Raw genomic sequence first — 24,917 nt, forward strand, 5'->3', positions numbered from 1 at the left:
GAGTATTGACACTGTACTTTGAAAGCAGCCTTGATGTGCCACTATACCAGGTGGACAGAAGCTCTCCACATGGTCCTGCTTGGCTTACAAAACTCATACAACCCAGGTCTAGACAGTTCCTCTGCAGAAATAGTGAATGGAGACTTGTTACAACTGCCTGGTTAATTTGTAGATGTGTCTCCACAGTCTGAATAGAGAAAAACACTCCCTGAATAAAAATAGCTCTTCACACGGCCCACTGAAATAACACCATCAAAGAAAAGATGAATTAATGGTAGATGATATACCTCACTTTTTGCGATGTCCAAGATGATTGTAGTCAACTGTTACTCACAGCAGCACAATCCTATTTCCTTGTCCTTATAATTTTTTAATTCCAGAATCTTTCAGCATGCAGCCCAAAATTTTGCTTCCCAAATAAAATCGTCTTTCAGTTGGGATGTTAAAATACTACACATGAAACTTACAAGTTGACTTTTGCACTAAACTTCTTTGACAAGTGGCACTTTGCAGCAAGATAATTTTGCACTATTGCCACAGGATTCAACCCCCCGCCCCTCCCCCCCAGTGTCAATGATGTAGTTGGTTGAATTGCACATGATGCCCTGACCATGTAACCACTTGCTTTGCAGTGTTTGCAGTTGTGTCACTTCCTTTGGCATCACCGACACCATTAGTTAACCTCAGCTGCAAATCTCCTGCATTCCAGTGTGGGATGGGAAGCTGTGCTGACATGTCTGTATTGGCTTGTCCTGTTGCCTTGTCCCAGATGGTGGAGATGGTGCTGTAAAAGGCTTCAGTATGTAAAATAAAATTGTTTTAAGGTTACCACCAATGCCCACCTTAAATTGTTTGTCTCCTTACTGAACACTTTGTAGGGTCCATCATAAGGTGGCTGTAATGGTATATGCATGGTGAAGTGCTGAACAAAAACTTATTTGCATCTTGACAACTCATGAAATACAAATGAATGTGAGACTGTCTTTCTCTTCGTGCCATGGGGCGCAGTTGCCATATGTGCAACCACAGTTTCATAACAAAGATGGAGCCTTGATCACATCACCCGGTGTACTGCCATAAATTCATCTTTATTTGTCCATTCACCATCTCGGCTATCATGGCTCCCACATTCTCCTTTATAGCTGCACAAATGCCCAGTAGAATGATAGGTAGGGACTCAGTCCAACATTATGAGTTGTAACAATTTAAGGACACCTTTAACTCTCAATTCAATTGTTCCACAAGTCTATTGGCCACTGGGTGGTATGCTGTGGTTTTAACCCTCTTTGTTCTTAGAAGCAAAGCGGCAGTCTGAATAGATGTGAAGTGAATTGTCTACCTTGATCCATCATGATGCATAGGGAATGCCAAAAAGGATGATTCACCTGTGAAAAATAGTGGTAGCTCTGCTGTGATGTCTGCCATGGGAAAAACTTCTGGCCAATATGTGAACCAATCAATTGCAGTCAAACAGTAGGTAAACCCTTCACATGGTGGTAGAGGTCCTATTACAGCCAAATGTATATGCTCGAAACCTTAACTGGGTGGCAGAAGTGTGCCAAGTGGTGCAAGAACATATCATGAAATTTTACTGCACTGGGATGCAGTGCACTGATGTACATAAACCTTGCAGTCTACATTCAAACTTGGCCACACAAAAGTTCATTTGATAAGCTTGGTGGTTCCATGGACTCCTGGTTGTGACAGCTGATGCAATGAAACAATGTCTTGCTGGCAGAAACTCTTTGTCTCAAAAGGACATGCTGCTGCTGGGAACGAAAGACGCTGGAGCTGTAGACCAGTGGGTTCTGCCAAAATCTCTCACAGCTCTGTATCAAGCTGTTATGCTGCTGCAAGGGCTTCATAGTCCATAGTGCTTGTGATCTCTTGAATGTACAATAGAGTGTCAGCCGGCAGATTCTTCTCACCGTCAATGTGTATAATCCTTGTTGTGAATTGTCCAGTGAAATCTAAACGGCAAAGCTAGTGTGAAGAGGATTTGTCAGGTTTTTTATTGAAATGCATATGTGAGAGTTTTGTGGTCCATAACCAGGACGAATTGTTGCCCCTCAAGCACACAAGCACATACCGGAACTTCTCATCAGTGGTGTGCGCAGTGTACAGCTCCCGGTCATATGTGGACCACTATTGTTGTGCCGGTAAACGTTTCTTGCTTAAATATGCTAATGGTTGCCAGCAATGGATTGTCTGTTGTTGCAACATGGCACCCACTGCTGTCACAGAGGCATTGACCATGTGGGCGAGAGATGCTTGTGGAGCTGGGTGAGCCAACAGTGTGGTGTCTTTGATAGCAAATTTTAGTTTCACAAAAGCCGCTAGCATTGCATCAATTCACTTCACTTATTCACCAGGTTTATGCATCCCTCATAGATACTCATTTAAAGGTGCCACCAATAAAGTATGGTTACAAACTAAATGCCTATAAAAGTTTTTGACACATAGAAATTGATGTAACTCACATGTTGTTATTGGTTGTGGGTAATTCAAAATCATCTAAACCATCTCTTGTGGAGATGGTGCTGATAGTGTAGTCAAGAAACTGCACCTCTGGTGCTCTGAAAACATATGTCTCTGGATTCACAAGCAAACTGTGTGCAGAAAGATGGTCAAGAAGCTGGCGTAAATACTCTAGGTGCTCTGTGTCTGATCTGGACATCACCAAAAGATTGTTAATATAGATGAAACAGAAATCAAGATCATATATAACTTCATAGATAAATCTTTGAAAAGTTTGGGAAGTGTTTCATGGCCAAATTGCATCCTGTTAAATTCAAAAAGTCCAAATGGAGTACACACTGCCATTTTGTGGCTCTCCCCTGGTGCAAATGGTATCTGATAGTAAGCCCACACTAGATCTATAGTAGAGAAGATGCATTTATCATGTATGTTGAGTGCAACGTCCTTAATGTGAGGCACAAGGTATCGATCAGCAATATTCCTTTTGTTAGCTGACAATAATCACCACAGGGGTGCCATCCATTAGTTTTCTGTGGCACAACATGGAGAGGCAAAGACCAGCTACTATCATATGGTTGGCAGATTCCCTTTGCCAGCATGAAGGTAAGCTCCTGTCTTGCTACTTTAAACTTATCCAGTTTCAAACAACATTGTTGTACGTAGATCACTGGACTAGGACTTTTCAATATGTGGTGCACCGTATTGTGCTGAACTGGTGCAAGTGTCGGTCACTGCTGCATATCATCTGAATATTGCTGAAGGCGTGCGATATACAGTGAATCACCTGTTACTGTTCATAGTCCCGCACAGTCACTGTAATGAAACTGACCATCCAAAAGATGGTGGTGTCTGAGGTCTGGTAGTAGTCCCCAGCATGACAAAAAGTCTGCTCCTAGAATCAGACGCACTATGTCGCTGACTATGAATTGCCATTCAAATCGACATCAGAGACCCAGGTTGAGAGCTAATGTCACCTGTCCATATGTTTTAATGGTGGAGCCATTGGCGACAAACAGGTACCAATGATCAAAACTATGGCAAGATAGGCATTTGGCCATGTAAACTGACGCATCTGCTCTGGGTCCACCAAGAATGGCTGTTTCGTGTATTGTACAGTGACCAGAAGGTGACATCTGTTATCTGCTGAGTCAGTTGCCATCATCACTGAGTGGTCGCGGAAAATAACCTTGTTGTGACTGCCTCCCATTTCACATGGTGGGTTACACTTCTTGGGCTCCATACTGAATCATTTGTGGTACCAACATACCCTCATGATTGATGTCGAGCAACTACAACTTATGTTGAACTACAGTGCCAACATTGGTTGGTACTTGCATGCAGACCCGCAACCTGTGTGGTAAGCTCTGCCATTTGTACCTGTAGCAATGAAAATGTTGCTGTGATGGGACTCTAGTTGTGGTGTGATGGCTGCCACAGTTGCAGATGGATACATGTCCACTATATATCTGTGTGAGGACATCTAAATCTCCTACACACACTGTAAATATCTTTTGCATATCTGTGGGGAGTCATGACATTCATATGCTCCTCAGTATGTCATCACTGACTGCAATATTTGCCAAAGCATGCAGACAATGTAATAAATGCAATGGAGTGCGATCACCAAGCTCTTCTGTGCCCAGCAAATTTCTCTAGTCTCTTGGTCTCTGACTGTGACAAGTACTTGATTAGTGTGCTTTTAATTGTCACATACATTTACAGGGCTGGGGGCATGGCTATAATATCCTGTACTTCGCTGGCCACCTCATCATTTAGTGCCAGAATGACACAGCTGTGCATTGTCTTGCTGCCAGTGACATGCGGCTCTCCAATTGAGCAAACCAAAGCATTGGGTTTTGTTGCCAAAGGGAGGTAGTTTCACAGATGTGCAGATGACTGCCGGGATCACTGGCATCTTGCTGGTGGCTGCTGGTTTTGGCCTGAGTATAGTGTAGGCTCCTCCGTAAGTTGCATGAGAAGTACACGTTGGCATAGTCATTATGCATATATGTCATGGCACGGAAGGTTTATGTGTATGCTGTAGCCAACACAGCCCTTTAACTCATTAGGTGGCATGTCATTATGCATTATGCATGTCATTATGCATAGTCATTATGCATATATGTCATGGCACGGAAGGTTTATGTGTATGCTGTAGCCAACACAACCCTTTAACTCATTAGGTGGCATGATCGCATTGGGGTCATCACTAAATGTTGGGTATTTGACAATATTTATTCCAACATTTACAAAGCACAACTACGCAGACAATATATAAAATACATCTCTAATTACACATAGTGATCAAAAGTAAAAACAAAGAATAAACAAAACTATGACTACTTAACGCCTCTTAAAGTTCTTCGACAAGTGGCAGTTTGCAGCAAGATAATTTTCCACTATCACTACAAACCTGTGATGAAAAACATTCATATTCTTTAAAAAATCCTAATGTCATCTATTAATCCTACTTGTTAAAGGTCTCATACTGCTTAGCAACATTCATGAATCAGCAAAAAGAGAGTTTTGCGAGCACACTTAGGATTGGTTCAGTAAATATCACTATGACATCTTGCTTTCCTTCAATTAGCCCTATGTGGTCATTGGATTTTCAATTGCTCTGGATACATACTTTTACATATTTCATGGTTATTATATTTTACTGATTGATTGCTCAGACTCAAACAACAATACAACCAACCTATTTATGCATAGTCATGCACTTAAAACAATAATAAGACCTTCCTATGCACGCATAAAAATTATCCTTCAACAATGCAAGGAATGAAGGAACTACTCATGATACAGGTAAGGCACTGAGTGGTCAAAATGCACCTAAACAAAATTGGAAACATAGCTGGTCAGTTGGACAATAAACGTCTTTGGAACTAGTCAACAGAATGTCCCCCCCCCCCCAATCTAACAATTCTTAACTTGTAATTATATCACATAAAAAAATATTTGTTTGTGATTTGTTATCCATCAACACCTGTAGATGAACTATCTACATATAAGTCAGTTCTGGTGATCTATTGGTAAAGTGCGTGCCTGGAAACTGAAACATCACGGGATGGAATCTCATGTTGGATTTTTCAGCCTTTGTTTTAACCCTTCTCTACCTCTCAATGATGTAAGGAGCCATCAGAAACAACATATCGTTTCAATTCCACATTAAACCATAGGTGCCCTTATCCCAGCTGGATAATCGAGGTAGATTAAGGATACACAACTCTCCAAAGTAGCATCCAGTACATTGACCTTTACCATTAAATTATTATTATTGTCTGCATACATAATTTGTACAGAACCCTCAGAGTGTGAGTCATAATTGCACTTGCCAGGTTCCATAAATCAAATTTTGACAATATAATGTAAATGGATAGATAACAAAACATCAACTCACCAAGTGGTGGCAAGAAAACATACACGCACAAAAAGGTTTAACTTATGCAAGCTTTTGGAGCCAGTGGCTTCTTCTTCCAGCAGAAGAGTTGAAGGGGTAGGAAGAGGGGTGAAGGAAAAGGACTGGAGAGGTTTAGGAAAATGGCAGCAGTTTGGAAAAGTTACCCAGAACCACAGATGAGGGGAGACTTACCAGATGGGGTGAGAAGGAACGCTGATTATTGGGGACTGTGCTGGACAAGTTTTGAAAATCTGAGAGATTAAAGGTGGAAGACAGGGTAATATGCAAGACAAGATTACTGCTAGAACATCATGCATGAAATAATAAGAGTGAATAGCACAGGTAGTTAAAAATAGACAGGTAAGAAAATGAGTGGAGAAAGGAGTATTTACTGTGAAGAAATGCTGAGACAGAAGGAATTAAAGTATATTAAGGCCAGGTGGGTGGTGCAAAACAAGGACATGTTGTAGCGCTAGTTCCTACCTGCTGAGTTCTGAGCAACAGGTGTCTGAGGGAAGAATCCATATGGCGTGTATGGTGAAACGGGCACTGGGGTCACAACTGTGATGTTGTAGAGCATGCTTTGCAACAGGATATTGTCTCTTGTCAATATACGCCCTCTGCCTATGCCCTTTCATCCTAACTGATAATAGGATACTAGTCATGCTAATGTAAAAGGTCGAACAGTGTTTACATAACAGCTGGTATATGACATGTCATTTCACAGGTGGCTCTTCCATTGATGGTGTATGTTTTTTCAGTTGCAGGGCTGGTATAGGTGGTGATAGGAGGGTGCTTAGGGCAAGTCTTCAAGTGGGGACAGTCACAAGTGTAGAGGCCATAGGGTAGGGAGATGGGTGCAGAAGGAGCATGGGGTCTAACAAGGATATTGTGGAAATTTGGAGGGTGACGAAAAGCAATTCTAGCTGTGGTGGGGAAAAACTCAGACAGAAAGGATCTCATTTCAGGGCGTGACTTTAGGAATTCATGGCCTTGTGGAAGTAGCTCATTAATACATTCAAGACCAGGATAATACTGAGTAACAAGTGGTGTGCTCCAAAGTTGTTTTTTGGAGGGATCAGCAATATCAGGATTGGAGGTGATGGCCTGGGAAATTTGCTTTTGAACTAGGCTAATGTCCAGTGAGACTGAGGTGAAAATGGCAGTGTCTTGTTGTAAAGAGTCTGCATCCAAATAAATACATTTGCCTCAAATGCTAAAGCAGTATGGGAGGGGACATTTGCCATGGAAAGGATGGCAACTGTCGAAATGTAAGTGCTGTGGTTTGTTAGTAGACTTAATGTCGACAGAAGTGTAGCTGGCCTTCAGCGAGGATGAGATCAACATCAAGAAAAGTGGCATGGGATTTGGAATAGGAGCATGTGAAATTTAATTGGGAGAAGGTACTTAGAGGTTTCAGAAATTTTAACAGGTCAGCCTCACCATGAGTCCATATGGCAAAGATGTCATTTATGTAGTACTATTAGTTGCTGGTATTGATCAACTAAGGCAGATATACATTCGATGGGTGCTTTGAAGCCAGCAACTATAGGATGGTCAGAATGATTGAGTTTGTGGATCTTGAGAAGAAGGTAAAAGGTAGGTAGGGGGGTTATGGTTTAGGTGGGGTAAGAAGTTCTATGGATTGAGATGTAAGTCGTGAGGGGCTGAGGTTTGATGTTTAGAGGTGAAATATCCAAATTCTTATACAAGCTGTATTTTTCAAAATCTTATTTGGTGTATAGTTTATAGGCTACTGATGTTAACAACATAAAGTGTTCATGCAGACATTTTTTTCGATGAAGCATTCAAAATTTACAATCCACTAAAACCACATGCATTTCAAAATGTAAGCCTAATAACAGTTGCTTGTTTTTGAAAGACCTATTCTCTCCTTTCTAAACAACACCTTATCATTCCTTTGAAAAAATGTGTATTTAAAAAAGTTATCTTTATTAGTAATTGTTGGTTTCCAGAATGTTTGAATTGCAAAATGCATTCCTTTGAAAAATCCAGCATCATTGTCCTGTAGTCCTAATTTTCCTGTTTCCAGAAATGTATAATTTTACAGGAATTATATGTTATTTTATGCAATATTTCAATTAGAAGAGAGTTTTTAGACATTTCTTGGAAGACTTTGCTACATTCTGGGGACAAAACTGCAGACCCAACATTTCGTTATGTAAAATAGAACCTATCATTTTTGCCATTTGAAGAATACTTGGCTTATTGTTAAACAAAATAACTTATTTCTCTAAGGTATATATTTTAATTACTATTTCAGTATTTTATTTTGTTACTGAATATGTAATAATTCTATAGTTCATAATTTTGTAAAAACAGTATTATGCACATCTTTAAATGAACATTGTGAACAAAAGCACAGTCAGTCAGCATCCATCATTTATAGAGTACAGTCCCTAGTTCTCAGTTTGTTATGAGTAAAAGTAAATGCACTCAAATCTATATGATTAATCACTAAAACATGCTGAGTAACAGTAAATGAAAGTTATTTAAGTAAAAATTTTTAACTGGAACACTTTTAGTTTGAATCATGCATTAACACCACTTGTCCCTGTAATTTAGACTAATTTTATTGAGTTTCCTGACCTGTATCATTACAGGTGTGAATTTACTATATATAAGTTGATTATCATCAACATAGACAGTGAAAATAAAACAGCATAAAATGGAAATCTACTTCAGTGGCATTGTGTAAAATTATTCCAATTACCTCAAGCACCTAGTAGCAATTAAAAATTTAAATTAAGAAGAAGAAGATTTCCAAGAAGCCCAACTGACAAGTCAGTAAATTCACAAACTTCTCAGCTACATTGTCATGGTAAACTACATTCTCCTGGTGCTGCAGCCCAACAACCCAGGCAGGTTGTAGTGCCAGGCCTTAAGTTTAATTTCCTTACCATTTGGCTTAACATCGAACTGTTGCTTCAGCTCACAGGAAGGACTCAGGTCAGAATAGTGGTCGTAGTTGACATGCAAGCCCCGCACCACCAGGTCCACATCTGCCAAAGACCCCGGCAACTGCACTAGCAACCCGAGCTCACTCATCTCGCATGTCTTTATGGGCCTGCAATTACAGGATGAACATATCTTTGCCACTCATTCCAAATGTTATGGGAAATTCACTATGGATCTGAATTTTATGTGATGTGGAACAAATCAAAGCATATTTTAACAGAGTAAAGCATCTGCTAGAAATTGCATAAGTGTTTAAATACTGTTATCTTATTATACACTGTTTGTTCTGAATTTCAGATAGTAAATTAACACAAACTCTACTACTTAAGAAACACTACTGTTTTCTTAGTTGTACTAAATAGCTGATGTTACTCTACCACTTTCTTAACACCAACAGGACAACAGAGAATAAGAGTTCCCTTTGGGCCAGGAAAAAAAATTGTTTACTATGAACCCTGCTACTCTTCCTGTAGAATCTTGCAATTCAGATAACCTGGCAATTTTCAGAGATGGATACTAACAGTCATCCAACAGCATGCAACAAGATTTACTAACTGTGTAGCCGAAACATCAAATTGTCAAACTTATTCAGACATATTTTAATACAGCTTAAATCTTTCTTTCTCCAGCACATGAAAAGATATATATGTATGCTAACTTTCTAAAAAGCCAAAAAATTTAACAAAGAAGAAAACAAGCTCTTTGAGATTGAAAATCAAGCTCTGGGAAGCCACCACAAGAGGATACAAACCTAAACATGTCTGCTAGCACAGAAGTCACTCTCACTATTAGGAGTGTTTCACATCCCATGTGAACAGCATGCCACACCATGGAATGGTGGTCTTCTGTCTAATAGAAGCTTGTAATCTCCCTCACATTATCTGTTAATTCTCAATCTTCAAAATAAACTCTTTTAATAAGCTTTGACAGGAGTAAGATTTACAATAATCTTTTTTACTTGTCTTCTTTTCTCAAAGTTGTCTCCAGTTCTTCACATCTGGTGGCTGATTCTTGAGGTTGAAATTTTTGATATTATTGCTTCTTCTGGTTCCAATTGGCGTAATGACTACTGAAGAATTGCCTGTGTTTATCGTGATTTTTATTTTTTCACATTTTTCTATCTCACACTGTCTTTAGAATTTCCACTTAATTATCAAAAATTACATTGTTAATGCCAAACGTAAAAACCCATTTGATCACACCAGAGGCATACCCACAACTACTTCATTGTGCACTTCTAACGATTTTCTAAAGAGTTTACAAATTGTGTTAACAAATTATGTTCTGTTAATCTGTATTATTATTTTATAAGTGGACCCTGAAATAAATTTAATAAGTAGCGTCTGAATGTGCAATTAATAATAGGAAATTAGTGTGTGCCACATATTATGTAATTTCAAATGTTTCTAAAAGAAGAGTAATTTTAACGGCACATACAGAGATGGTACATATCAATTGTAACAAAGAAAATAAAGTGATTTATTTTTAAACATTTTAACCTGAAATATAATACATTGTATACAAAATCACATGAAATTCTTTGAGGTAAACAGCTGAGATAATGTTAACCTGTTTAAAAGGTAGGAAGTATTTTTGGTGTCAATAACTTCTGTTGAAGAAAAGTAATGCTAGATGAGGGTGTCCCTTTACAAGCTGGATCACGTAATCTAATGAATACATCAGGACCTATATATAGTCTTTGTGATGGCAAGCTAATGCATAATTTTGTGTAGAATTTCATATCTACATGAAATGAGACATGAGTCCTAATTTCATAACCACTGAACATTTTCTTGGTCAAACAGGAATATGGACCAAGTAGAGTATTTAATTATTTATGGTCCATTATAAGATGTAATCTTGAACCAAATGGCTGCACAACAAATTTATTTACTGAAAACAGAATTACCAAAATCTCCTTCCCAATCAGTAATGAAAACCCTTGTATAGTTGACGGTGTTTTTTATTAGAATGTGACTGTTCTATGTCATCTGCTTTACTGTGCCAAAGAGATATTATGTGGCATTAGTTGCCTGAACTTTGGTTTAGAAAGTTCTTCAGTCTGATTAAATCTTTCTCACTTTCCTTGAACAAATGAAATGGGACATCTTAATTTTGAAGGTGGCTTAAAGATGCATGATGTGCATGGGCCTTTGAATGAATTTGGCAAAGCAGTTTACCACTGAAGAAGCTATGGTAATGAGCTGAATAGGCAGAAATGTTTCAGGAAGAAAAAGAAGAAAGAAGAAAAAGAAGAATTTACAATTTCAAGGAAAGTCTGAAACACTCTAAATGATTTAAGTCTGGGCTACTTATATAACACCTGCACATTGTTGCTGTAGTGGTTATCAGTCCAAAGACTAGTTTGACACCCCTCTCCATGTTAGTCGATCCTGTGCAAAACTCTTCATCTCTGAATAACTTCCATGACCTACATCTGTTTGAACTTGCTTACTGTATTCAAGCCTTGGTCTCCCTCTACAGCTATATCCCAGCCCCTAACATCTCTCTCTCTCTCTCCCCCCCCCCCCCACACACACACACAAACACAAACACACACACACACACACACACACACACACACACACACACACACACACACACACAAACACACACACACACACAAGTGCACACACCCCCTTTTATCGCAAAACTGATGGTTCCTTGCTGCATCAGGATGTCTCCTATCAACCAATTCCTTCTTTTAGTCAAGCCATGTCACAAATTTCTTTTTATACAATTCAGTTCAGTACCTTCACATTTGTCATTCAAATATAACAACCTAATCTTCAGCATTATTGTGTAGTACCACATTTCACAGGCTTCTATCTTGTTCTTGTCAGAAGTTCCTACTGCCCATGTTTCAGTTCCATACAAGGTTGCACTCCAGACAAATATTCCCAGAAAAGACTTCATAATACTTACACTTGTACTTTATGATAACAAATTCCTCTTTTTCAGAAATATTTTTGTTGCTATTGCCAGCTTCAGTATGTTACCTACTTTGTTCACCATCTATTTTGCTGCCAAAATAGCAAAACAGATCAACTATTAGTGTCTAATTTCCTAATTTAAATCCTTCAGCATCACCTGATTTAATTAACTTACATTCCATTAGCCTTTTTTTGCTTTTCTTGATGTTAATTTTATATCCTCTGTTCAAGACACTGTCTATTCCACTTAAGTGATCTTGAAAGTCCTTTGCACTCTGACAGAATTAGAATATTACTGGAAAATCTCAAAGTGTTTATTTCTTCTCCTTGGACTTTAATTCCCTTTCAAAATTTCTCCTTGGTTTAATTCACAACTTTCTCACTGTACAGACTGAATAACATCAGAATAGGCTGCAATCCTGTCTCATTCCGTTTCATGTCCTTCAATTCTTATGATTGCAGTCTGGTTTCTGTACAAGTTGTAAATAACCAAGACACAAAGGAATTGGAGACATTAGCTGCCAGTGGGCGTTTGTTTACATCAATAGGGAAAGCTGAAAATTTGTGCCAGACTAGGATTCAAATCCGGTCTCCTGGTTGCTAGGCAGTAGCACTGACCACTATACCATCTGGACACAGTGGTCATGACAAACACACAGACTACCCTAGCACACCTCTTGTTTGACCCAAATTCTCAACTGATACCACACTTTACTGATGTAGCATCACTCTTCATTAGTCTCATTACTTGTGGCATCTTGTTGATACCCATAAGAGTTCGACCACGGTGTGCATATGAACTGAAAGGATCATTGGCCATTAGGCCTTATTATGTGGTGTCTGTTCTTTTCAACATGTTCCTGATGTTAGCGTAACCACTGTGTCCAGATGGTGTAGTTGTCAGCCCATCTGCCTAGTAAGCAGGAGACCTAGGTTCAAATCAAGGTCTGGCACAAATTTTCAACTAGTCCCATTGATATAAATCAGTGCCCACTGGCTGCTAATGTCTTTAATTCCTCTTTTCATTGTTTCTAAGTGACTGCAGGACCAAAATGGTGCCTGACCCTTCAGATATGTCTGAAAGAACTGAACCCAGTATATATTGTAAATAACCTTTTGAGCCCTGTATTTCATTCTTTCAAACTTCAAAATTTCAAAGAGTATAGTCCAGTCAACACTGTTAGCAGTTTTTATAAATCTATAAATACAATAATCATAGATTTGCCTCATGTTTTCCTCTACAAACTTTTTCCAGCATTCAGCTTTCCCTTTTAGTACTGGTTTGCCATCTGATTTCTTGATATTCTTACAGTTGCTCCACTTATCTCCAAAGATCTCTTTAATTTTCCTATAGGCATCAGTATCTTGTGCCTAATTACACATGTTTTCACGGGCTTGCATTTGTCCACAATATATGCTTAGCACCCCCCCCCCTCTCCCCTCCCCCTCTCCGATGACAAATCTCATTCTGGATGTCCATCAACTGCCCGAATTGACAAAAATTCGAGAGCTTGTGAAGCTCACAGACTGTCAATAAACAACTGACCAACTACCAACTATGAAAGATTAGTGGGTTATCTTGGAGCTCAGTTCTGCAAATTTTAATGGAAGATTTGTTCCACTACGACAATGCACCTGCACACACAGCCATCTCTGTTAGACAGTTTTTGGCTAAAAACATTTACTCACCTGATCTGGCTTCATACGACTTTTTCTTATGTTCATGCATGAAAAGGGGTATCAAAGGACACTGCTTTGACAACACTGAAGTACAAAAAGTGTTTTGAACAATGGGAGCACTGGTGGGACAAATGTATTATTGTAATGGAGGGTATTTTAAAGGGGGTAAGGTTGTTTTGTAAACAATTTGAAAGCAAAAAGCTTTTAAAAAATAAAAAGTCTTTGAGTCACTACAAGGTGCTTGCCAAGGATTTTAAGATATTGGATTGGATTAAAGAAATAAAGAAAGGTGGGCAATATGTGCGACCCTACTTAAGTGAGGCACATGTGTTGACCAGGTACATGAAACTCACATAAATGACAAACAGAGAGTGTTACCTGATGCTAAGAAACTGGATGTCGATTACCTGTTGAAAGCAATGGAGGCTGATAGTTTGCAGTTTTATTTTTTGGCACTAATCATTGACACACCATCAGCTGAAACTCTCAGACTGATTCATGAGGATGATGACAGTGACTATTTGCACAAGGAAGAAGGACAATGTACAAGACTGTGACACACTGATCTACTGTCAACAACACGTTAATAACTTTATCTTCTTATGTGATGGATTATGTCAACAATAAAATCAACAAAAAATTGAAATGAATGTTTGAAATTGTATTATATGAAACAGTGATTGGATCAAAACATATTTTGTTCAGCGAATTGGTTTAAAATGTGTTAGGTGCAACTTAAAAATTAAAATGGTGCCTTCACACATTTCTAAATGATTTCAATAATGACTAATTTTGTAACACAGTCTAAATACCTAAGTCCTGCTGTCAAGAAATTTGAAGTATTTCATTTGTTTAGCAAGTGAAATGTTTTTTTCGCTTTCTGTAAAATTTGGATCTGTGAACATAAAAAATTGCAAACAATGCTCCACATATGTAAAATTCCATCTTAACTCCAAATGTCAACCAAGTAGTCCACCAAATGTAAAAAGAATTTACACTCAACCGACCTACAATCTAGACCTACATTATAAACAGTATACACAAATTTTATAAAAATTCTTGGCAGGATGTCCAGGTGACAATTATGCAATCCAGATAATGGTAAGTGATTGAATAAAAAAAATTAACTGTTTTAAGAAACTTCAAAATGTAATAGGACACTATCTAAGCAAAATGGTGAGTAATAATTATGCTGAAAAGGAAAGAGGTGTTAGCTATTACAAACTCCTGTGAAATTTCGTGCATAGGGAACTGTAAGTAAACATCAGCTAACGTCTACTTTAGAACAATATTCACTGCTTTACAAAGCAGTTTCTCCAAGCCCCTGGTATAGGATATGCTTTATTCTGAGGCTGAGATTTATAATTGGTACAGAATTGCCACATAATTGGAGAAAACTATTTTTTATTCACATCACTAGTAATAATGTAGTCTATATGCCGTATCCCAATGGTCGTATGAGCCCTGGAGTTTCACCAAAATCCTCAGCCCCAAAGAAGTTTCAATTATATCCAAAAGCCTCACCTTCAGACTTACACCCAATTTTAACCAAGCTGGACTTGTCAGAGACCTACTATCCTTCTGACAATCCCCACAACGGAAACATTTGTTTGGCACCAGTCCTTCAAACCACAGCCAACCTAATTGCAACACTGAACTCCACCTCTCCAACTTCATACCACCATCTAACTGTGATTATGTCTGTCCCTCACCTCCCATGTAAACATCCTCTGCTCACCTACCGGGAATTCCTTACCTCGAACTAGGCCTCACCTTCCTTCTCTTCTTAAGATTACCAACATTTCAGGAGGAGAAAGGACAGCCATATATAGTCTCAAAACAGATCCTGACCTGCAGATAAAGGTTCTATTACTATCATTTTGAATCACAGTGATTATGTGGCTGCAGACCTCTGTCAATTGTCTGAATGTTCCACCTATAAATTCTGCCAGTGTTCCCACCCCAGAAGTCCAACATAAACTCTAATCCCTGCTGAAAGCCTTAGGCCCTTCCCACAACTTCTCCCCTCAATACATTTCCTTTCACACACCTGTGACACTTCACACACACACCTTCTATATGCTCCCCAAAATCTACAAACTCAACAATTCTGGACACCTCATTGTACTCTCACTGAAAGAATTTTGGCCCTCATTCACCAACACCTCCAACCAACTGCCCAAAATCCAGCCTCCTGTTTCAAAGATACCAACCATTTACCACTTCCTTCACCGACTCTCCACCAGCCCCACCCATTTACCTGCTGGATCCCTACTAGTCACTGTTGATACCACTTGCCTACGCACTGACATCCCTCACATGCATGGTCTTGGTGCTAATGAACACTACCTCTTGCAACACTCTTCTGACTCCAAAACCACTACTGCATTCATCATACACCTTACTAACTTTATACTAACACACAAACACTTCTCCTTTAAACTTTGAAAGGAAGGTTTACAAACAAATTTGCAGCACATCCATGGGCACCCCCCCCCCTCCCCCAACACCAATTGATTTATGGACCATCTACAGGAGACCTTCCTAGCGTCACAAATTCATATACCCCTGGTGTGATTAAGATTAATTGACGATATCTTCAGGATTTGGACTCAGGGCCAAGACACCATATCCTCATTCCTCCTAAAACTCAACACCTTCCCTCACAATCACATCACCTGGTCCTCCTCAATCCAGCATTACCAACAGACTTCATCTGCAAACAAAATTCTCATGGCATATCCACACATCCTCCCACCACCCTACAAGAACCAGCTACAGGGGAGCACACCATTTGTCACTTAATATCATCCCATACAGGAACAAATGAACCACATCCTTTGTCAGGGCTTTGAATACCTATCATGGTGCCCTAAAATGTGGGACATCCTACCCGAGATACATGCAAGACCTACTCAGTTCACCAACCCAGCACTTCCTGTTCCAGTTCTGCCACAAGCTTCTCCTGTCCCATTAGAGACTAGGTCACCTGTGAAAGCAGCCATGTTATATACCAGCTCTGCTCCAATCACTGCACAGCTATTTATATTGGTATGACTACCAGGATTAATGATCACCACCAAACTGTGGCCAAGAGCAATGTGAACCATCCTTTGGGATAATATGCAGCTTGATTTCAATACCTGCTTCAAGACCTTGGTCATCTGGGTCCTCACCTCCACCATCAGCTTTCCTGAACTGCATAGATGGGTGTTATCCTTACAATATATTCTCCACTCCCAAAATCATCCCAACCTCACACCCTCCACCCAACAGTTTCCACACACTCTCTCCTATAATCTCCTCCAAATTCATGTGTACCCACCCTCATTGTGTGCTGCTTTCTGCCAATGCACCCATTGGTCTTTTCCCCTTCTCTGCTCCTCTCTTTTTCCACTAACCTCCACCCCCTCCCAACTGTAGCCTACCGACACTGTGCATGGCAGCCTTGTCCTGCCACCACTGTTACCTGCATACTGCATCAGGCAGCTCTGACTTATGTCCCATCGCCTGCATCTTGTTATCCCTCCATCTCCGTGCCCCACTTCAGATTGCTGCTTCTGGCAGACTTGACGCAGTTGCACTTTTGGCTGGTGCAGCCAGAGATAGTGGTTATGTGTGCATGAGGTGTGCTTTCCTGTGTGAATGTGTGTGTTTTTCTTTCTGAAGGAGGCTTTGACCGAAAGCTCAATGTGTAGCAGTCTCTTTAATTTTGTTTCTGTCTACAACTCATTGTATCATCTTTACAATGAGCAAGAATCTATTTTTTTCATAATATTGTTGATATGCCACCCTGAATTTTTTAATTTGTCTAATTCATGTCTAACTCTTGTTCCTAATGGAACAAGTAATGTTCAAGAAAACCAAGAGATGGCAATCTGTTTTAATGTAATACAAGCCTCCAAATCATCTGCACATCCTAATGCTGGCGAAAATTTAGGTGGTACAACCTTAATGGTGAAGTAGTGTTCAGACTATTGCCAACTGTTGTCAACTGCTAGAAATACTAGTTGTCTACATGACCTATTTAAATGACTGTACTTACTTGCATGAAAAGGAAACCATAACACAGTCATTAGTGATCATGATGTGTTTGTGTATGTCCATGCACAAAAATTAGTCAGGAAGAACAATAAGGAAAATGCCATAGAAAATAATAGCATTAAAAGTATCTTAATTAATTATAAAACATCCAAAATAGAAGAGTTGTTTGGATAGAAAAGCTTATAAGAACAATCCTAAGTGTTTCTTGCCAACAGTGTGTCAAAAATTTGGGGTGAACAAAAATTTGTCATATGTGCACTGCCATCTAAAATAAAGGGTGCATTCCTAAAAGTAATGGGGTGCCCTCTCTCTTGTAATGTGATACACTCTATTAAAATACTGTATACAGACTGTCATATGCTAGAAGTATCACACAGTGTTGAGGTACTCTTATTGGAGGAGGAATCCATGCATCATATCTGCTACACAATCTCTGATAGTCAGCAGAGTATCACCTCCTTTCTGAGTAGTAAAGGTGGGTCTCCTAAGTGTAATGGACTGGTTTCTCTGCTGAGTAACACATGTACACTTTATCTTGGCATTATGACTCCATAATTCTGAATTGATAGCTATTGGAAGACCTCGAACTGACACTGTTTTGTATCCTGTTGCTGTCAACATTAGCTAACAACCAATACTGTGTGCATTATCATTGTAGTAGTCATTGATCAGTGTTGTGTTTATTTTTGGAAATGTAATTTTTAACAATAAGTATCATTAACAGTGCACCATCACTGTAAATGTTACCATATTTTAGTTTTCATTACATGAAACATTTATGTGTTTGTTAACTCTGTGCCTCATTTCTGCTTTGGTAAACACTCACTGTGATGTAAAATGAGTATGTATAGTGATTACAATGCACTGAGCCTGCTGTTGGATCTATTCCTGCAGCAGTCTCTATTCAAGGTGGAACATAGTTTTTCCTCTGCACCACTCTCTAACTCTGTGCAAGTTAAAACACATTCATACTGCTTGAAAAGGGTGGCTTGACATTCCCACATTCTCTCAGAAAGTCATAGAAAATAAGGAATTTTGTAGTTCTAATATTCTTATCTGGTCCAGTGATTTCAAGATAACATATATCTGAGCATCAGTGATGGTGCATTCATTCAATATGGAGGTGTGTTCAGCTACAATTACATAGTAGCCACTGTTGGCCACTTGCTTAGGCTCTTTAGTGTAGACAGGAATATAACTAGCATTCTACTATAACATGTTATAAGCCTGAAAACAAGATCAAGAGCACTATGTTACATAAACTGTGGTACATTTATAATAATTATAGGCCTCATAATTAACTGGGGTGGTAGTTGGTTCCATCTATGGGTAAGGATTGATACTTGGAGAAGATCAAATATCAATATCAAGGGGAGTCTACAAATGAACCTTGGCTTAAAAAAAAAAAAAAAACTGGTTGGTGAGTATTGAATGGAATGTGTCTGCACAATTGTAGGCTTTTACTGCCAGTGGCTTATCTATGATTTAATGTTTAATTTTCTAAATTTGAAAATGGTCATCTTGTGTCTTGAAGTTTTGTCCCAGACAGATTTCCTGAAGATGAACAAGAAAGTATAATAATTCTAGGAACAAAAGTTTATTTAATAAACTATATTATGTGTTTTGGCACTGTGCTGCGTCATTGACACTGAAGCAGCAACTGGCCTCCACTGCAGTCAGGCAGTAAGCAACTCAATCTGACAGGCCTGTAACAAGAGGTATAGAACATGATAATATGATGTACCATTTGCAGTATTTTATTTCAAAATTAGCAAAAGATTTGATTACATGTATGAGATGCCTGTCATTATGAAACTGTTTAATTTAGACATCTGAGAGTACTGTGGTCATTGGGATTGGTGCTAATGACACAACCCAGTGATGAAATATGTGACCTAATTTACTAAATAAATTATCAGCTTTAAACTAAAATACTACCTATTATACTGTTATTTTCCTCTCAGTGAGATGTAACTGTAAATGAAAACTCACAATGCCAGAACCACTTTCAAATTTAAGCAATTAAATGTATTTTGTAAAAAAAAAATTGGTAGTAAATTACCTACAATTTAGCAGACACACTAGGTTAATGGTCTCTTACATGTGTTTTTTTTTTTTTTTTTTTTTTTGTATGCTTCAAAAGCCGAGGTCCCAGTCACTGACTCCCTTCATAAATTGTGTTTTAGATGAACTCCAAATTGCTTTGCAGCATATATGTCAACAGAGAAACCTATTTCCATGCATGGAAATTTAACCACATAGTATTTGAGTGATTTTTATCAGACAAGAAGCTGAGTTCCTGATAAAACCTGAGGTCTTCCTTTTAGTTGGTTACTAAGGGTACCAGCATTAATGGAGTGGATAGTTATGGGCTTCTTCTGTAAGCACCTGCATCTATTCTAGTTTGCACATGATGAGACAGTATCGGTCATCTCCAGATATGTTGATCTTGTCAATCAATGCACATGGAACTGTCAAGTCATATTTCTGTGAAAGTGAGGGTTTGAAACCTCACTGATTTCTCAAATCTGAGAACTGTGCCCTTCATTTTAATTACAAACACTTAAAAAAGGCTTCATGAGTATTTTAAACCTACACACAATGACTTCTCTATGGAGTATTTAAAGCCAGGTCTCTCTTCCCAGTCCTGTAAGCAACTTATCTTCAAATACAATATAGTCACTGCAATGTGTAAGGAATATAAAACAGCAAAATCATCCACAAAAAATTAATATTGCACCAATGATCAATGCTGCAGTTTCGATCCCAGCAGCTGTTATAGAGAACATTGTAACACTTAACCCTGTCCTTACCAGTGGTTACTGCATGTATTGACCTTTTTTAGGTCAAAAGCCTTGTTTATCGGTGATATCATAGTGTAACCATGATGTTTGCAGGCTATCTCTAGCTCACAGTGTTGATTAGCACATGTTTACCACCTTCCTTGTCTTTGAGATTTTTGCTGTCACTCATACATCTTGGGGTTTTCACTTTCTGTTGTTTCTTGTTTGTGATTACACAGTCCAGTGAACTTCAGTTTTTGTTATGGTTCTGATTAGACTTCAACATTATGTTTTGCATGCAGCAAATCAATACTCTATGTCAGCTTTCACTACACAACTTGCTCTTGCATAATTTCAGTCCATAACCACTGGCAATAAGGGTTGAATCATCTTCGCTTTTCAGCAATGGAAACATGGAGTCCGCATGATCAGTCACATGCTATGTCAGCATTAAGATGAATCATCTCATGGGCTGAGTTCAGTAACTTCCAACAATGACAATGAAAGTGAAATAGTGGCACCTCACGTCAGTATAATCTTCAGCAAAGTCAATGGAGAAGATAGAGTGAGTTTGAAGTTTAGATATGCTGTAATTCCAGGGCTTGTGTGGGTACCAACATTTTTCACCAACAACAAAAGCAAGTAAAGAAGTCTGCATCAACAGTTACAAAAAATACATTCTGCAAGCAAAATGGGTAAATGAAGCAGCATATATGCCTGAAAATGGTAAAATCAAGTTATGGATTGTTTAGCACAACGTGCAAAACCCTACGTACAAAATGGATTTACTAGATGTGTAGTGTTGAACTTCATGTGAATCATAATAAGAAAAATTTTGCTGAGTACTACAAAAAGAGCACTGTCCCTTCTTTACCAGTGGTTTCACTGTGGAAAAACACACAATAAAAATACTGTAGAAAAACTTTTTCAGAAAATACTTCTACTTATGTTGATGTGACAAGTATTTGATTGTACTTGTCTTATGAAATTAACAATTATAACAAATATTTACTGCTGGTAAACAAAAGGGCAAAATTGATATCCTCATTTTTATCTGCTGATTAGGTATTATTAATGAGATACTGTAGAAATCATCTGGAATGAAATGTCCATATGAACATGGGAAGATGGTCCCACGAACAATATTTGTGGAGATTCCAAGGATATGCCTTTTTGGTAGCATCATAGGGTTTGTCTAGACCTAAAAAAAATTACCAGTATGATATATTGCTAGCAAAGGGTTAAATTGTCAATGATGAAGGAATGCCTATTGAACCCACACTTGAAGATGTGGTGTTACACTCAGAATGTTCCCATCTAAGGTGGTTGTGGTTCAGAATATGACAGTATAACTTCAGCTGTGTATCTGAGTCTGGGTTCCAGTGAGACAGGTGACTTCTGTTACACATGCTCCTGTCAGATTTGGCCACCACCAGAAGCTATGGACTATGAGGGTACCTACTGCTGATCATGTATGGCTGTTAGTCTTTTGTAACATCAATATTAGTATGCATACAACAGCAGGCGCTACCCAATATTTTCCAAAATACTGCACATAAAAACGGAATTATTCAGGGGTTGATATCTTACAGTTCTGTTAGTTATAGAAAGGTCAGATCAAGTGTTCTGGATACCCCTTGGGCCAGGGATCACTCATAAACCCAACAGAAGAATCCACTTAGTTTCACTATCATACAGCACACAATCAAACAATGAATATTACACACTTCCCCTAACTTTGGCAAATGGAGAAAATTTATTTATTTTTATTTTATTTATTTATTTATTTATTATTTTGCATTTGATGTTGCCTATGGTGGACTTTAAGGTACTACTGGAGGCTCCAATTAATTCATGGACATCTCCTTATGAAACTCCAAAAAAGATTTTTTACCATTATTTGTATCGAAATTGATCCATGGATTCCAAGATGGCTATGCACAGCAAATGGCTGAAATTTTTCTGATAAACATCCTGATCTTGAACAAACTTAAAAATTTTCTTGATATCTTCATCCATTACCAACATATAAAGGTTCAAATTTACCCTATATGTGCACATAAAATCATGTGTGAAACAAAATCTAAATAATAAATAACTGCATCAAATTGCTCAAATTTTAACATTATATTCTCTAGGTATCTATCTAGATGTACCAACTTCCTGTTTCCAAAAATCTTTATCTGTTATCAAGAAACACCCCAAAAACATGATTTTTGATTACCAAAACAGAGCTGCAGATTCCAAGATGGCTATTCACAGCAAATGAGTGTAATTTTTCTGATGTATTTCTGAAATCCTGATCTCAAACAAGCTTGAAAATTTTATTGATATCTTTCTCTGTTTCCAAGACAGCAACCTTCCAAGTTACCTAACATGTGCACATAAAATATGCATGTAAAATCTGGCGTGAAGCAACAATGTAGTTTATAAAGTGATGTAGCACAGAGGAATATGCTGTAAAGTGTCTCCGTTATCATCAGAAGGGTTCTGGGAATCCCATGTTGTAGTTCTGAATCACATGCAACATTTTTGTGCATGTAAAATCCCATCTGAAGTATTAAATTAGTTTTGCATTATTTCAATTTCATATAAGTAAACTATCAAACTGTACTGAACCAGCAGAAAAATGCTCCTATCAGCACACAAAGAGGAAAGTATGATATTGATTAAATGACTGATTCAAAAGTGGGGTACCAGTTGACTTATCCCACCTTCCTCAGCACCTTTAAAAATTTTCACAGAAAGTTTGGCATGCAATCATGTTCCCTTTTCATGCTGAGAAAGAAGGAGACCGTTGCACTGGGAAAGAGAAAGAAAATAAATAAATGCTAGAAGATAGTAGGCAGTGGTTATGGCATAGAAAGAGTGAAGGAGACAATGGCAGTATGAGAGAAAAACAGGAACACAGTGGAAGATGGACACAGCTGACAGTTTCAGAACAGTGGTAGGAAAAGAGGGAAGGAGACAGTGCCAGTGGGAGAGTAATAAAGAGACAGAGAATGTGGAAGTGGATGAGAGCCAGTGATAATGAGAGACAGTCTATGACAATGACAATGAGGGAGGAAAGGAGAGAGAGAGAGAGAGAGAGAGAAGAGACAGCAGCAGTGGGAAGCAATCAATGAATGAGATAGTGGCAGTAACAAAGAGCAAGAAGCAGGTGACAGTGAGTGGAGACAGTAGTAGTAGGAAAGAATGAAGGAGACTGTGGTTGTGAGACAGGACATAGTGACAGTTGGAGAGATGCAAAGAGATAATGACAGTGAGTTGGACTGAATGAAAGAGTTAGATTGGGCAAGTAGGAGTGGATGGATTTGAGCAACTTACAGCAATGGACCAGTGGGTGTGAGAGAGCTACAGTTATGAAAGCTTGTGGAAGTGAGAGGTGAGTTGCATGTTAAAAAGAGTGAGAATGCATTCACATGTCAAAATTTTTGAGAAAAATTTTATAGGTGCTGAGAAAGGCATAATGAGGCAGCTCGTACTTTACATTTCAGTCTGAGTTTTTTGTGCTCTGACAGGGTCATTTTTCCACTGCTATGTTCAAATCACAGTAACCATATGTGATACAGAAAAGCACAAAATGGTATTTTAAAGAGTATGCTGTGCTACCTATTATGTTTGTACAGGCTTCATTAAATGAGGTTCATAGCGAAAAGAAAAAGTAATGGGCATATGTTATTAAATTAACAAATACAGTCTGATTAGAGTAACTTGTTAGCTAGCAGTTCACAGCTTACAGAGTATTTTCTCCAATCAGAGCTTGCATTATCACATGATCACTGTTGTCATTGCCAAATTGCCATAACAAAGTGTCAGTTCAGCTGCAGTCATCAAGTAATGGTGTACTCAATGGTCTATTACTGAATACATCTGGCAGCCACTGAACTACTGCTAGAAGCAGTGTATGTAAACACAATTTGCCTGTGTTGGTAGACTACTTCCTATGGTCAGTGCAGTAATCAAAGCAGAACTGGCAACCAGTGTCACATCACTGTAATGCCATGTGACAAACATTAACTAATGAGTAGTTTTAATCAGAGTATATTAGACCAAAGGAGATAAGCAGATGACTGTTGTGTGACTGGCAAGACAGATTCCGGACAAAGCTGAAACATCAAGAAGAGCATCTCCATCACGATTAGTTGCAGAGACCCAAGTTACAACTTCAAATATTATAGCTGAAACAACATAGCACTATGTTTCAACTAGCCCCACAGGAAAGAACCACATTTTTGTGGAAAATTATTTCAGATCAATATTAAATCATCTTGTAAAACATCACACTGGAAAGGTAACTACAACAGCAAAACTGTAGTGAATAATATGTATTATTGCAGCTGTTAAATGTAAGGTAGGCCTAAGCAACCAGATAAATAAGCCTTCACCAAATGTGCATTCATTATCAAATAAAGTCTGTGAGATGGAAATATTGTTATCAAATGAATTAAAAGAATTATCAGTTATATTTGTTAGTGAACATTGGTTAATAAAAAAATGTTCAAATGTGTGTGAAATATTATGGGACTTAGCTGCTAAGCCATCAGTCCCTAAGCTTACACACTACTTAACCTAAATTATCCTAAGGACAAACACACACACCCATGCCCAAGGGAG

At 38.4% G+C, this 24,917-nt stretch overlaps 1 protein-coding gene across 1 annotated transcript in view; it reads right to left on the reverse strand.

The window, feature by feature from the left end:
- Positions 1-24,917, reverse strand: part of LOC126203195 (dynein axonemal intermediate chain 7-like) — a 764,826-nt gene that overhangs the window by 575,175 nt on the left and 164,734 nt on the right. The window contains exon 8 of the mRNA XM_049937439.1: positions 8,803-8,969. Coding sequence (XP_049793396.1) covers positions 8,803-8,969 — 167 coding nt within the window. The remainder of the gene's footprint in view (positions 1-8,802; positions 8,970-24,917) is intronic.

Source organism: Schistocerca nitens, chromosome 9 (genome assembly GCF_023898315.1).
Source record: "Schistocerca nitens isolate TAMUIC-IGC-003100 chromosome 9, iqSchNite1.1, whole genome shotgun sequence".
Classification (NCBI taxonomy): domain Eukaryota; kingdom Metazoa; phylum Arthropoda; class Insecta; order Orthoptera; family Acrididae; genus Schistocerca; species Schistocerca nitens.